The following is a 15,033-nucleotide window of genomic DNA, read 5'->3' on the forward strand; positions in this document are numbered from 1 at the left end:
TTTTGGTGACGCGACCCCCCCCCCCCCCCCGGGCCCCGCCCCGGGGACACACCCGACACCGAGAGAGTCGGAACACCGCGAGCGCGACCACGGGATCTCACCGAGTGGCTACTCAGGGTGTCCTTTGCTTCCTCCCGCTGTGGCGCCTTCCCATTTGTGCTCCGCGCGCATGTAGTGCTTGACGCCCCAGACGAGTCCGCGCAGGCCTCGAGTGGCCGGATGAAGAAGTAGTAGGGCAGGTCGACTCCGCCGGGGCGGTGGGCGAGCGCCGGGTGGACGTGGTGGTGGTCGTGGGGGCCGCCTCACCGATGAGGAACGTGTATGGCCACGTCACCTCCTGCACCATCGCAAAGAAGACGTTCGGCGTCTGCAGCCCCTACTTATGCACGTCGTCGACGGCGCCGCAGCCGCGGTTGTCGACGGGCTGCTCGGGCGGGTGGTTGGTGACGTTGAACCAGAGTGTCTGAGCCCACCTTGCAGAGCGCCCCGGCCACGTACGATATGTACAGCCCGGTCACGCCGAAGTAGCGAAACGCGCAAGCGAGCTCCACGAGGGTTGGGAGAAACGAGTACGTGTTGATGAGGAGGAGGAGCGTGCCCTCGAGGTGCAGCGGCACGTGCTCGAGGTCCACGTACTTGTTCTCCTTCCCGAACCACGAAAAGGCGCATACCACGAAAAGGCGCCACCGCGGGCTGTGCGGGTCGCGCGCCTTCTCGCAGTATGCGTGATGGACACGGTGCTTGGAGCCCCACCACACCGGGCCGCCCTGCGTGGCGAGGCAGCCGAGCACCGAGAGAACGACGGCGAAAGGATAGGAGCACGAGAACGCGCCGTGGGCGGCCCAGCGGTGCAAGCAAACTGACATGCACACGCCCAGCTTCACGCCCGCCAGCAAGAAGGCCGCACCGATGGTGACCAACGGCCGCGGCAGCAGCACACCAAACGCGACCGTCAAAATGTAGAGAGGCATGAGGATCGACGCGACCACCGAGCCGTCGCCGGTCTTGGATGCCCTCGCGGAAGGAGGCGAAGCTCAACACGGAAGCCGCCACGCGCAGTAGTAGCGTGTCGCAGTACACGAGGTGATACTGCAGCACGATCGCATTGCGCCGTGCTCGAAAAGACCCATACCGCCCCGCCGCCACCAAGGCACGCGCTCGTTGGCCGCGGCGTTGCTCAGCAGTTCCGCGGGAGGCTGCGGCTCTGGGAACGTGCGGAACCGACGGATCAGGGCGGCCATGGACAAGGATTCGTTTTGAGTGCGGCAGAGACGCCGCCAGGCTTAGTTTCCATGAAAAGGCCGACGGCTGTTCTCCCCTCTTTATCGCCTCCTTTTATCTTGAGACTTGACCCTAGAGGCCTCGCCCTCGGCACGGGGCGCGAATGTCAAGCAGCCTCCATCACAGGATCGCGCACGCTCCAGCAGACGCTCGCCCAACATCCGTTGGATAGGTGTGTTTGTGCGGGGGTCTCATTCGGGGTTTTAAATCTTTTGGAGCTTGTGTGCAGTGCACTTGGAGCACTTTGGAGTGACGTCATTAACCTACACCTCACACCCAGGGCCGGGGAGCTACGAGTAAGAAGCGCACCCAGCGGGCCGGATGATCGGTATCGGATTACGGGCTAGAGAGACCTAGCCCTGGGGGTGCGCGTTTGCAGGGAGGGGGGGCAGTGGTTCGAACGGGATGTGTTACAAGGAGCAAAACTCGCACGTCCCCGCCCTTTGCCACGTCGACGCGAACGAGGACGGGAAGCAACCTCGGCTCGGCCACCCCTCTAGCGTGCCGCCGTTACCCAGCACCGATGCGAAGCATGCCTGCTAGTCTCGCCGCGGTCGCCGTCTTTGTACTCGCCCTCGCCTGTGGCACCGGCTCAACGCTCTCTGCCAAGTTGATGTACCAACTCGAGGTCACGAATAGCGTGGGAGAGATGGCGCACTACTCAAAGCCGGTGTTCATCAGCCTCCTCGCCTTCGTCTCCCTCGTGCCGTTCTGGCCGCTGCATTACATCTCCCACTACTGCACCAGCGGCCTCTCCGTGGCGCCGAGCCCTCTGCCGCGTAACTATATCCTCAAGCTTGCGCCGCTCGCTTGCCTGGACGTATTTGCGACGATCGCGGTCAACGCTGGGCTCATGTACGTGAGCGGGTCAATGTACCAGCTGAGCGGGGCCACCTGCATTGTCTTCGTCTCCGCGTTTCGTATCCTCCTGCGCATCGGAAAGCCGTTCGAGAAACACAAGTATCTCGGCGTGGCGCTCATCTCCCTCTCCTTTGGCCTCTCAAGCGGGGCGGCAATGCCCAGTCGCCCTGTGGGCCACGAACCTGTCCATCTACTACCTCTTCTCTGAGGGCGAGTACGGCGAGCACTGGACGACCGCGTCCTGGTTCCAGCTCGTTGGCATGCTCGGCATGCTTTGCGGGATCTACATCTACAATGGGCCGGCAGCTCCGGAAGCGCCCGCCGATCCGAAGGACGTGGAGGCCGGTAACGACACCGCGGAGGTTATCGACCCCTTCGGCCCGGTTCGCATAGCTGTTTCGGGCCGCTCCTCAGCAAGGAGGTCGACGGTTGGAGGTTCCAGTCGCAAGACAGGCGCGGCCTGAGAGCCCGGGGAGGGCTCGGCCAGCGCCTCCAAGCCTCACTGCACGCTCGCCCTCGCGCGTGCCGTGCACGTGTGTACGATTTTGTGCATTACTGGTTTGTGAGACTTTGGTGTAAAATTCTTTAAGCCCCGCACAAACACCCCTATCCGGCATCGGCAGTTAACGACCGCACTCAAGTGCTCCAACCAAATGCTCCTCGCACACAACACTGGGGGCACGGGACACTGGCGCGCCATCCAATTCGAGTCAATAGTCAACCCCGGATGTGGGGCGAGCGTCGGCGAGACAGTGCAAGCTGTTCCCACAGCAGGCTGGAAGTACCTCGCCAGCTCCCTCCCTCTCTCACGCTCTCCCCCATCACAGGCCCATATGCTGGAGCGAATCCTCAGAGTAGGAGTGCGCGATCCTGTACGAGCGCAACAGCGGGTTGAGCTCCTTGAAGGGCGGCGACGAGTAGAAGTCGTCCGAGTGCTTCTTCTCGATCTTCTTGAAGTTGTCCGGCGCATGCAACAGCTCGCCACCTGGAACATGCGGCTCGTATCCTTCGGCCTCGGCCTCGGCCTTCGAGAACATCTCGACGTGGCGCGTGTCGCCCTCGCTCAGCCGCGTGCCCTGAATGGCCGCCCAGCCCGAATGCGTGAGTGCCGGCTCGAGAGACCACACGGGGTGGTCCGCGTCATATTTGCGCCAGCCGGGCCGGCACAGCTCATACTCCTGTAGCACCATGCCCTCTTGCAGGCGGATGAGCTCCCGCTTGGCGCGCGCGCGGAACATGCTTGCGCGAATGCGTGCCGCAGCGCCAAGAATACGCTCGCGAAGCATCGCGTCAAAGAGCCGGCACGTGGCGCGGGCGGCGCCGAGAAGAACTGGCACATCTAGCCTGCGGCTGATTACTCCCCACCGACCGCTGGCCGGTAAGCCAGAGTGAACAACCGCAGCAAGCACGGCGGCGAGCGCGTCATCGTCCAACACTGCCAGCGGCGCCTCGGCGAGGGCTGCGTGCCTGTCCGTAGACTGCAAAAGCCGCAGCGACGCCGCCTTGACCTTGACCGCCTCGCGGCCGCTCAAGCGTACCGGGAAACGCCCATTGGCGGTGCGCCGGCCGATGACGACGGCGCGCCGGCCGTTGAGCTGCGGCGCCTTGAGGGGAGAGAGAGCGATGGCTGACAATCACCCACTCACTCTCACCGTGACTCTCACTCCCTCACTCAGGCGCCTTGCTCAGGCCAGTCAGCTCGACCCCGGTGCCCGTCTCGAGGAGCTTGTTCACTATCGCGCCAAAGCTTGCATGTCCGCTCGCGAGCCGGTCGGTCAGCACGTCGTGTTCGGCGTCAGTCATTATCTCTCGCGCCAGTGCGTCCTGCGTGATGGCGTCAAAGGCAGCCTCGTCCTCAGCGAGCCGCTGCGCCCTTGATGGGAGTAGTGGATTTTGTGGAGAAGGAAAGTGTCGTCGCTGCTGAGCGGCCGTGGTAATTTCTGGAACTCAGCGAGGACCTCCGACAACTCAATCGCTCTCTTTCGCCATTGGGACTCGTGCGTTTCGAGCTGCAAACCATCTCCCGTGCGGTGGCCCACGCAGATCTCATCTCGCAGTTCGATCGCGTTCCAGGCTCGCTTGCTTAGCTTCCTCGACGATCCTGTGGACGCCATCCCAGATGAGAGGTTCAGCACTCAGGCGAGAGGTAGCAGCCACGTGTAATTCTTTTTCTTCAGGGTCGTTCTGTGGAGCCGCCCGGTTCGCTCTCTCGGCGCTCGTGGCGGCCAACCTCAGCGAGGCCCGGGTCGCGCCCGCGGCATATCCTCCCGATGGCGGCCTCACAAAAAAGAAAGAAAGAAAACAGACAACCCAAGGGAGGGATGGGAGGACGGCCTCACAGACTCTGCGAGTCAAAATTCTTTAGCGCTAAACCCGTTGCTTGGCCGCCGCGAGGAGCTCGCCGCCGCTGAGTCGGCCGGTGCCCTCATGAGCGACGCGGCAGATGAGGCCGAGCGCTGGGCCTGCGAGCTGCTCGCGGCGGCGCGCGGCGATCCCTCGAGCGCAGCTCTCTCGGGTCTCTCGACGGCGCTCCGCGGCTGCGCAGAGGAGGTCCGAGAGCTCGCCGCTCCTCCTCCGCCTGCGGCGAAGGCAGAGCACTCTGCGGCTGCGCCTTTGGCGGCGGAGGCGGAGCAGGCGGAGGCCGAGGCCGCAGCGGAGGCCGAGGCCGCGGCGGAGGCGGAGGCTGCGGCGGCGGTTGCAACTGCGGCGGGCGAGGTGTGGCGCCAGTCGGCTGCTGCGGCAGTGCTGCTTGGGTGGAGTCGGGCGGCGGTGGGGAGGCGCGAGAGTAGGCTGCGCAGCGAGATGGCTTCCCGCCGGAGCTCGCGGCGCTCCCGCCTCCGCGCGCTTCGGCGCTGGGCGGCCTGGTGCTCTCTCCACCTCAGCTGCGTGAGGCGCGCGGGCGCGGCGGTGGCGCGGGGGCGCGCGGGGCGGCTGCGGCGGTCGGTGGAACGGTGGGCCGCGTCTACAAACGCAGCACTGGGCCGGATCGACGCTGCGCAGGCGTTCGGTCGGCGGCTGCGTCTCACCTTGGAGGGGATTCGACGTTGTGATCCGCAGTCTTCCACTACGTAGGCGCTCGGCCGACGGCGAGACGTCGCACGGCTGCGGCGCGCTGCCGCCGCCCTAGTCGCTGGCGCGGCGCGCGGCGCGCAGTGCGGGCTCGCAGCGGCGGCTGGGCGCGCGATGCAGCTGCGGCGAGGCTGGAGGGCGATGCGGGCCCACGCCGTGCGGCGCTCCGAAGGCTCCAGAGCGGCTCTGCGCCGCTCCTCTCACGCCCGCTTCCAGGCGCGAATAAGGGAGGCGATGCACGCTGCTCTTCGTCGGTGGGCGAGGGCGGTCGTCTCCGGCCTCGGCGCGGCGCTGCTCGACTCTCGCGCCGACCGCGCTTGCCGCCAGCGCGGCCGCCAGCGCCGCTTCGCCGCGTGGCATCTCCGCGCGGCGGCGGCGGCAGCGCAGGGGGAGGCGGTGCAGCGGTGCGGCCGCCGCCTCGCGCAGAGGCGGTGCTTTCGGCGGTGGGTGACGGCGCTGCGAGGCGTGCGGTCACGCCAGTCTGCGGCTCAGACGGGGAGGGCACACCGCGCGGTTCGCGCGCTCCGGCTCTGGCGGCGGCGCGCGGCGGCGTGGCGCGGCGCGGCGGGTGCCGGGTCTCAAGTCGCGCGGCGGCGGGAGCGGCTCTCGGCTTTGCGCGCGTTCTGTGTGTGGGCGCGGCAGGGAGGCGGCCTCGCTGCCCTCTCGCGGAGGCTGCTGCGTGCGGAGGCGGCGGTCGCTGCGAGGAGGCGGCGCGCCGCGTTTCGCCGCTGGAGAGCGTCTGGCCGCTCGGAGGCAGCTCTCGGCCAGATCGGTCGTCGCACCGCGGCGGCTGCCTGTTTGGTGGCGATGCGCTGCGCACTGGAGCGATGGCGGTGCCTCGCGTCTCGGCGGGCGACGGCGGGTGAGGCTGCGGCGGCGGCGCGTGCCGCAGTCTGCGCGCGGCGCTGTCGGCAAGGCTTGCGACGTTGGCTGGACGGCGCCGCGGCATTTGCGGCCGCCGCCCACATGGCGCGCTTGGCGGAGATCTCCTTCCAGATCCGCGCGGGTAGCAGGAGGGCACGCGCTCTCCGCGATCGCGTCGGAGGCGAGGCGCGCGGGCATGGCGCGGAGGCGCACCGGCCTTCTTCCGCTCTCGCCGAGGCGTGGTGGATGTGGCGGCGGGGGGCGGCCGGGGCGGCGGCGGCAGGGGCGGCGGCGGCGGGAGGGGCGGGAGCGGGGGCGTCGGCCGCAGCGGTGGCGATGTCTGCAGGGCCAAGAGTACGCCAGGCCAGCCCTGACGACGCCAGTGGGACGGCTCCGAGGGCAGGTGGTGGTGGTGGCGGCGGCGGCAGGGGCGGCGGGAGCGAGGGCGGCGGCGGCGGCGGCGGCGGCGGGGGCGGCGGCCCACCCGTCGTTTCGCTGCAGGAGCGCGTGGCGCGCGAGTGCGCCGCCTTTGGCGTGGTTGCCGCCCGGTGGCGCACCCTCGCGCTGGAGGCGCTCGAGGATGGCGCACAGGCGGCGGCGGCTGGCCCCGCGCCGCCGCTGTTGCCGACGGCGCGGAGCGGGACGGCTGGCTTGGAGGAGAGGGTGGCGCGCGAGTGCGCGGCGTACGGCGCCCTCGCCGCCCAGTGGAGAGCGCTGGCGCCGCCTCTGGCGCCGCCGGTCGGCTGCACATCGGGCCCCCGGTGCACCAGGCGGTGAGCTTATTTTTCCCGTGACAAGAGTCTGGCAGACACACAACCTTAAGAGCACACGCGCCTTGACACTGTTGTGCCTATTATAATTTTTTCAAGAGCCAAGAAGGAATTTTTTTCGAGATGTCGCGCAAGTCGCCGACCGTACACCCAGAAATCACGACTCTCGACGTCGCTGCGCCGCTGCGCGCAGCCGTCGCACTTTGAAGGGGCGGCGGCGACGTGCGATGCGCGGACGCGGCGCGCGAGGCGAGGCTGCCCACGCGGGACAGGGCCTGCATGGCGCGATGATGTGGGGACTTGCGCTGCGGAAAAGAAGGAAAATTCAGTTGTTTTTCTTGTTTTTCTTGGACTTGCGATGTCCACCCCGCCGCCGCCGCGCCGCTCGCGCCGCCTCGCCGCCCCCGCCTCCACCGCCGCTCCCTCGCCGAGCACGCCACCGCCCGCCCGCCTCCTCGACCTTCCCACGGAGCTCCTCGTCCGCGCCCTCTCTCGCTGCGAAAGCCCCGTCGACATCGCCCGCGTCGCGGCCGTCTCGCTGCTCTTTCACGCCTCGCTTGTGGTGGAGGCCATCCGCTTGTGGGCGCAAGAGCGCGGCTTCGAGCTGCCGGCGCAGCCGGAGGGCGAGGGCTGCGCCGTGCGGTGGCTGTGCTTCGCTGCGCTGCTGTGCGAGTCCAACCCGCCGGCGAGGGCGGCCGCAAGCGAACATCACAGCCTTTTCATTGACGGCGAGGGGCGGCTCTCGTCGTGCGGTTCAGCGCCGAGCTTCCACCCATCCCTCCTCGGCCACGGCGCGGGCGTCACGCGGCTAATCACGCCAACCCTACTCCCGTCGACGCTGGGTGAGCGCGCCGTGAGCGTGTCGGCTGGAGATTTCCACAGCCTCGCCCTCACCGCCGGCGGAGCTGTCTGGAGCTGGGGTTGGGGAGTCGACGGCCAGCACGAGCTGCTGCCCACGAAGGTCGAGGCATTTGCCGGGCAGCGCGTCGTCGCTGTCTCGGTCGCATTCGGGCACAGCCTCGCCCTCACCGCCAACGGCAGCGTCTGGAGCTGGGGCTTTGGAGACGGGGGCCAGTTGGGCCACGGCGACGAGCAGCACCAGCTGCTGCCGAAGAAGGTCGAGGCTTTTGCTGGCCAACGCATCGTCGGTCTATCGGCTGGAGGCCACCACAGCCTCGCCCTCACCGCCGACGGAGCTGTGTGGAGCTGGGGCTTTGGACACTTTGGCCAGCTAGGCCACGGCGACGAGCAGCCCCAGTGGCAGCCGAAGAAGGTCGAGGCTTTCGCTGGCCAGCGTTTCATCGCTGTGTCGACGGGACGCGAACACAGCCTCGCCCTCACCGCCAACGGCGCTCTCTGGAGCTGGGGCAGTGGAGGTCTCGGCCAGCTGGGCCACGGCAACCAGCAGCGCCAGCTGCTGCCCAAGAAGATCGAGGCCATTGCTGGCCAGCGCGTCGTCGCTGTGTCGGCTGGATTCGGGCACAGCCTCGCCACCACCGCCGGTGGTGCCGTCTGGAGCTGGGGCCATGGAGGGTGTGGCAGGCTGGGCCACGGCGACGAGCAGCACCAGCTGCTGCCGAAGAAGATCGAGGCCATTGCTGGCCAGCGCGTCGTCGCTGTGTCGGCTGGGGTCGTGCACAACCTCGCCTTCACTGCCGACGGCGCCGTCTTCACCTGGGGCAAGGGTGACCACGGCTGCCTAGGCCACGGAGAGGACCTGTCGAATCAGCTGCTGCCCAAGAAGGTCGAGGCGTGGCCGCCTAACACGCCCGCATCCGCTTGACTACCAACGACTGACCGCAAAGATCCTTGAGGCGAGGGCGATCCCCCCTCCCCTCGCCGTCGGCGGCGGCGGCGAAGGCAGTGCCGTCGCGCGCCCCGTCTCCAGCGCCGTCGCCGGTGTCGCGCTTCTCTCTGGCCTCGCCGCAGGCGCGACACACGCACGCAGACCACACACACACACACACACGCCGCTCACCCACGCGCACCGGGCCTTGCAGTTGAATGCCATTGGGCTCCTGTCGTCTAGACGTGGAGTCGCGAGGGATCGCCCGGCCCTTGCCCCACTGCCATGCTTGTGTGAGGAGAGGGTTTACCTCACCTCGCCGCAGGCGCCGCCCAGCCGCGCGGGCGGAGGAGGCGGCATTGCACCGGCTCCGCCCGCTGGGATCGGTGGAGCCGCGGGTGTCTGGCGCCGCTCGGCGCGTCTCGTGCTCACTCCTAGCCACGCTTTCTGCGCCGCCACGGCGGGTGGCGGAGGCGCAGGTGCAGGCGGAGGCGGAGGCGGCGGAGCTGCTGCTGCTCGGCACAGCGGGCGGAGGCGGAGCAGGGGGCCAGGCGGTGGCGTCGAGACCGCACGTCCGCCGCAGCTATCGATGATTGGCGGCGGCGGCGCGGCGGGGGGAGCGCGGCCGCTGATTGCACGCCACGGCATGCGCACGCGCAAGGGCGAGTGAGGCGAGCGCTGCGCGTGTGTGGATTGCTTGCCCGGAGGCACGAGAGACGAGACGAGGCGCCGGTGGCGGCCTGGCGGCCTCGCCTCAGGCCCGAGTGCGCGCGCCGTCGGCGGCGGGGCGCTCGCCTATATACAGGGCCCCTAAAACTCCATATGTTTCCTCAGCACAATGCACGTGCACATGCACATGCACATTGTCCATGACATGATGGGCATGTGCATGATGGGCAATGTGCATGTGCATGTGCATGTGCATGTGCATGTGCATGTGTGTCATGCACATGCACATCAAACATTCTTTCAAACAACCAAACAAGATGAAACATCTCAACACACTCAGTCAGGTACGCACTACGCTGCGGTGCGTTATAACGTATTTGGACGCTGCCGCTCAGCCTCGGCGGGCCACGCTAGACGGGACTCAGGCTGGCCTGCATCTCTTTGGCCACACGCGCACTCTACTGCGCCCTGAGCAGGGCCTCCACCTGCGCCCGCTGCTCCGCCGGCAGCGCCGCCATCTGCTCTGGCGAGATGAGCTTCAGCTGAGCTAACAACGACTCGCGCTGCGCAGCGGTGGCCACCGCCGTCGCCGCATCAGGCGGCGAAGGCTGTGGCGGCGGCGGACCGCGGCGCCGCAGCTCGCCCACTCCATGCGCGAACCAGCAGTTGGCCCCCTTTGCGCAGCAGCCGTCGCGCTGGAACCGCGAACAGAGCTGCGTCTTGAGCAGGTCGGGCCGGGCGTTCGAGGCGAGGGGATCGTCGCGCTGGAAGCCGGTCACAGCTATCTTGTGCGTGGCGTCTGTCACGATACGCAACCCGTCGTGGTCGTGAGCGACCTTCCCCTCGCGCAGCGGCGTCTTCGCACCGTGCTTGACGGCCGCCTGGCACTCTCGCGTCGTGAAACTGCGCTCTCGCCCGCGCTGGCTCGCGTGGTCCGTCTTGTGCATTGTGTAGGCCGACGTGTTGCGCGAAGAGTCGAGCAAATCCGAGTGCTCCGAAGCGCTCACAGCACTCGCCCGAGGGTCAAACCGCAAATTCGCGGGGAGCCCGAGGAGCTTGCACAAGGGGTTGCACCTATTCAAGCGGGCGCTACGGTCAAGACACACCCGGCGAGTGTGTGGCAGTCCCGCGGCCTCCGCCTGTGCGTCTTGAGAAAGTCATCGATGCCCGCCTCGCCGCGGTCGGTGCGGCCAAAGCTCGAGGAGCGGTGGCTGTCTCTCCTGCTGGAGAGGTCTGAGTGGATCACCGGGTCGGAGAGGGAGAAGGTGTTGGTCGGCACGTCGAAGGTCCCCTGCACGTCGCACACCATGACGCGCCCACCCTGCTCGCCTCGACCGCCCTGCATCTTCTTGGTGTGGGTCCAGTGCGAAAAGGCCTGAGGCACGTCGTCTGCCGTCGGCTCGTTCACCCACCCGCCATCTGATCCTCGCCGCCTGTTGTCAACCTCCTCCTCCTCCTCCGCCTCCTCCTCCTGCTCCTCCTCCTCGACGATACCTCCGAGCCCGCCCTGCACCACTGTAGAGGCCTCTCTCTGCGAAGAAATCGTCTTGCGGCTCACGGTCCCAAAGTTTGTGTTCCACTTGCGATACTTGCCGAGCAGCAGGCGCTGTGCACAGGATGGGAACGTCAGATACGAGCAGGTGCTGGAGTGCTGTGGTGCTGCGAGCACCTCCACAAAGAAGAACCGGCCTTTGAGGTGGGTGCTGCCGACACGGTCGAGCTGGGCCTGGATGAAGAGGCAATCGCTCAAGTAGCTCACCTTGGGTACGTTGTGCGGGAGCTTCTTCTGGGCAACGATGCGGTTGAACTCCTCTGCCAGCGCCGCCGCCGAAGCCTGTGTCAGCAGAGCTCGCTCGTGGAACTCGACCTCCCGCTCCACGGTGCTCTCGACGCGCCTGTTCTCCTTTCCAACATAGGCTTCCTCTGCCCAATCCCAGTCGAGGTACGTGTCGCCTTTCGCTGCGCTGCGCAACACCACCAGATTCTCGGGCTTGAGAGCCAGCACCTTGCGCTTGGTGAGCTCCGTGCGCTCGGTGCAGGCCGCCTGCCCCTTCAAGTGCCCCTTCAAGCGGTCTTCAAACGATGGGCCCTGCTCCTTCACCTTCACCTCCACCTCCACCGAGAAGCGACCTGTCTCGAGGACTCGCGCGCGGAGGGTGCCCTGGAGGCCGTTCAGCTCCTGCGTCGCCGCTCCGGTCAGCCCTTGAATCCGAACCTTCTCGCCTGCCTACAGTAAGGACGGTGCGGCGTGGACATACGTGCGTTACTCAGCCAGCCCACCACCTCGTCGCGGACCACGGCGAAGTCGAACAACGACATTTGCTTCTCGTCCAGCCGCGGCCCGGAGCGGCGCGTGGCGAGTCGCATGTGGAAGACATTCCGCTCGCCGCCCGAGCCGAAGAAGCCATCTGAGATGGCGGCGAGCCGATCTCCTGGCACAGGCTGGATCTGTCCGCGCCGCTTCTTGCTCAGCTGGCCCTTAGCGATGTTGGCCGACCAGGTGGCCGGCACGTGGTAGACCTCGCAGCGATAGCAAGAGAAGGCGACCAGAGTCCCGTCCTCGCTGTGCATGAGCTTCTCGACGGCTCGCATGACCCGGGGTCCGCCGCCCGTCGACGTGAGCCGAGTCGAGGTGACCGTTTCGCTGAACGTCGCCAGCGAGTCGAGCAGCGATCCCTCGTCGAGCGTGGCCTCGCGAAAGATTCCGACCGACTTGGGTAGGTCCTCTACCATCTTCCGCAACACCGAAAAGTCCTCGCGGCCGAAGCCGACGCAGACGAATCGGAACGTCGACGCCGCGCGCTCACGCTCGTTCAGCATGTACCACAGCCGACGCACGCTGGAGCAGACGGCCGTGCTGACAAGGCGCGGGTCCCGTGTCTCGCTCTTGCGGTCCCGCGCAAGAACAACATCGGAGGGCCGGCCATCGGAGAGAAACAGCACGCAGGTGCTCATGGTCGGTGGCACCGGCAGTCCAGCCTCGCTGCCTTGCGCGCGGGCGGCCTCCACCGTCTGGATGAGGGAATGCAGCTTTGCGAGGGCCGGAAGGTAGTTGCCGTGTGAAGCGGGCTGCAAATGTGGCAGGTCGGCGACATCCGCAAACGGCGCACACTGCAGCAGGATATCCGCGCTGTCCTGCATCCGCACGACGGAGACGAGCTCGGACGGTGGGATGCCAGCGTCGAGCTGCGGCTGGACGAAACCGCAGCGCAGCGCGTCGTACAGCGCCTCAATGCGCGGAATGTTGCGGCCGTGACTGTGGCAGTCCGCCTCTCGCATGCTGCCGCTGGCGTCGAGTACCAAGATGGAATGTTGAGTGCATACCGCTGCTCGCTGCCAGTCGAAGCCCTCACTCGCATCGCGAATTGCTTCGTCGGCGGCGTCAGTGTCCTGGAGAGCAGCGAACGAGTTCATCGGCTCGCTCAATCAAGGTCACCGGCGCCGGCATGACGTCGTCGAAGAAAATAACGCGGTTGCACACATGAGCGTCATATTGTAGCGAGGTGGCATGAAGGTTGCAGCGAGAAGCGGCGAGAGACTGCGAAAAGAGATACGAGGAGGCAGACCCCCCAGGGTGGGCGACGGCTAGCGCATCACACCCTCCTCTCCTTAAAATCCCTGTGTGGTGGCGGCGTGCCGTTCTCCCATCCCTCCCTTGGGTTGTGTGTTTTCTTTCTTTCTTTCTTTCTTTCTTGTAGTGAACAGGCCGACTTCGCGGTTTGAGCGCCCAGCGCAGACCGACCGACCGCAGGGGGGGGCCGGTCGGCGGCCGCGGAATACCGCAGACCGGAGGCGCGGAGGGGGGGTCCGGTCGGTCGGAGCGCAGACCGAGGGGGGGGTCGGTCGGTCGGTCGGGTTGGCTCGAGGGTCACACCGCACATAGGTTACATGCTCGCCGCAGCTGTGAATAAATTAGTATCTATTAGTAATCTCTTAAACTGAGTTGCTCATGAAGCGGCGTCCAGCACCCGGATCGATTGCCATTTGCTGTCGCTTGAGCGACTCGGAAGCCGATGAGCCCGTCAACGGCGGCGGCAATGTGTCGATCAAGCTCTCTGGCAAGTCATCGTAGTCATTGGAAGGGACGATGCGCGCGCGTACTGTGGAGAACTGGAGCGCTGCCAGAGCTAGAGAGCTTGTACAAAGCGACGGCACAAGCAAGATCAGGCCTGCGACTGCGTGGATGCTCCACATATGTGTGTGGAGTCGGGCTCGCTCGGGCCTCGGCGAAGAAGTCTCCTTGGCGCTTGGCTGCGTAACTAGTTTTCATAGTGTTACTGTTAGTGAAAACCGGCGATTCCGAAGCGCCCGTGGCGGGCGGTTCGCGAGAAGGTTCTCTCGAGGTTCTCGAGGTGGATATCCTTTGGCCGCGTTGGGTAGCGAGGATTGGTGTGACGCGATCCACGCAGGCGTGGTTTCTGACGGCCGACCGTCAGTGCACGGAGTTGCCCCTTCTCCGACTGCCCCGGCTAGTGAAGGAGGGCGAGAGCGTTTGATTGCGTATCCTTCCGATCAGTATCATGGGAGCCTCAACATCAAGGGCTATGGCTGGCCCCGCTACCAATGTCAGCAGTGTGTGTTTGGCCAGAGCCCGATCCCGAGTATCGACGGAAGCAAAACTGAAGGATGCTCAAACTCGACTTTGGGGACTCCCATCGTACAGTCCCCGAACTTGCCAAAGTCGACGTGGGCCCCCCGATGATGCAAGTGAGCGCGCAGCTTGCGGAGCGCTGCGAGGAGCACAACAAGGACATCCGTCTGTTTGGCACGGGCTGGACCAACCTCGACATTCCGACGGTTAACTGCAGCACAAAGCCGGGAACATCCTACCCGCCATGGTGTAATGCACAAGAGTGTTCCTTTCCGACCTGCTTGTACTGGGACGACTCTCAGCTTGTTGGCACTAGCCCAGCGCAGGCCTTCCCTCGCAACTCCTTCGCGATGAAGAACTACGAGACGGCCTACGAGTGGGACCGCATCGAGCCCTCGGTCGTCACCGGGCTCGACGTGCTGCCGGCGATCCCACCCGTGAACATCACCTTCAAAACCTTCAAAAGCTCCGCGGGCAAGTCCTGGAGCAACATCAGCGACACTTGTGCTGATGACGGCCAGCAATTGTGCTCGTACAGCCAGGTCTGCCCACTTGGGACGGGGAGCCCCCCCAACGGCGGAACGCAGAGCAGTCCCGGCCAGATTCCCCTGTGGACGCCCGTCACGCGTCCAAACGGCATGCAAGACTGGGTGCGGGTCGGGAGCAGCGGACCAACGTGTATCAGCCTGCTCGACATCGGCTTCAAGGACCTGGACGAGTACATCAAGACGACCGACAAGGACTGGGACCCCAACTCGATCTCGCACTATGCGTGCTGCCCCGTCCCCGAGCCTGCGCTTGGCATGAGCCTGCGCCGCCACATCCTCGAGTCCACCGCCCCGACGACCACGTCGCCGGCGAGCACGTACCAGGGCTTCACCGTGACTCTCACGTACTACGACGACCAGTTCCAGCGCACGAGCACGCGGCCGTTTGCCGTCATGCAGCGGATCCAAGAGGAGCTGGGCTCGGAGCGCAGCCAGTGGCTGCTGGGCGCCCACTCCGACGCTGGGAGCCCGGCGCCTCCACCAGCGACGTGCGATGCCGGCTTCCTCCCACTCAGCCAGACGAAGCGATGCAGCTACGGCGGGTACACCTGCGTCAAGGCTGCAGGCGACGGAGGCCCCGATGGGCAAGACGGC

The 15,033-nt window shown here is 66.3% G+C and overlaps 3 protein-coding genes across 3 annotated transcripts; 1 reads left to right on the forward strand and 2 right to left on the reverse strand.

Moving 5' to 3' along the window:
- Positions 1 to 108: 108 nt before the first annotated feature.
- On the reverse strand, positions 109 to 1,241 carry EMIHUDRAFT_217011 (hypothetical protein; the record flags this gene model as incomplete). Its single annotated transcript, XM_005761140.1, has 4 exons — positions 109 to 206; positions 307 to 376; positions 474 to 1,014; positions 1,147 to 1,241. The coding sequence occupies 4 exons, from the start codon at positions 1,239 to 1,241 to the stop codon at positions 109 to 111; spliced, it is 804 nt and encodes a 267-aa protein (XP_005761197.1).
- Positions 1,242 to 1,804: 563 nt separating this feature from the next.
- On the forward strand, positions 1,805 to 2,606 carry EMIHUDRAFT_217012 (hypothetical protein; the record flags this gene model as incomplete). The annotated part of the gene is made up of 2 exons (XM_005761141.1): positions 1,805 to 2,201; positions 2,287 to 2,606. The coding sequence occupies 2 exons, from the start codon at positions 1,805 to 1,807 to the stop codon at positions 2,604 to 2,606; spliced, it is 717 nt and encodes a 238-aa protein (XP_005761198.1).
- A 7,020-nt stretch (positions 2,607 to 9,626) lies between these two features.
- Positions 9,627 to 12,579, reverse strand: EMIHUDRAFT_465484 (hypothetical protein; the record flags this gene model as incomplete). The annotated part of the gene is made up of 4 exons (XM_005761142.1): positions 9,627 to 10,374; positions 10,407 to 10,906; positions 10,970 to 11,527; positions 11,584 to 12,579. The coding sequence occupies 4 exons, from the start codon at positions 12,577 to 12,579 to the stop codon at positions 9,759 to 9,761; spliced, it is 2,670 nt and encodes an 889-aa protein (XP_005761199.1). The 3' UTR covers positions 9,627 to 9,758.
- Positions 12,580 to 15,033: the final 2,454 nt, after the last annotated feature.

Source organism: Emiliania huxleyi (assembly GCF_000372725.1).
Source record: "Emiliania huxleyi CCMP1516 unplaced genomic scaffold EMIHUscaffold_72, whole genome shotgun sequence".
In the NCBI taxonomy this organism is placed as follows: domain Eukaryota; phylum Haptophyta; order Isochrysidales; family Noelaerhabdaceae; genus Emiliania; species Emiliania huxleyi.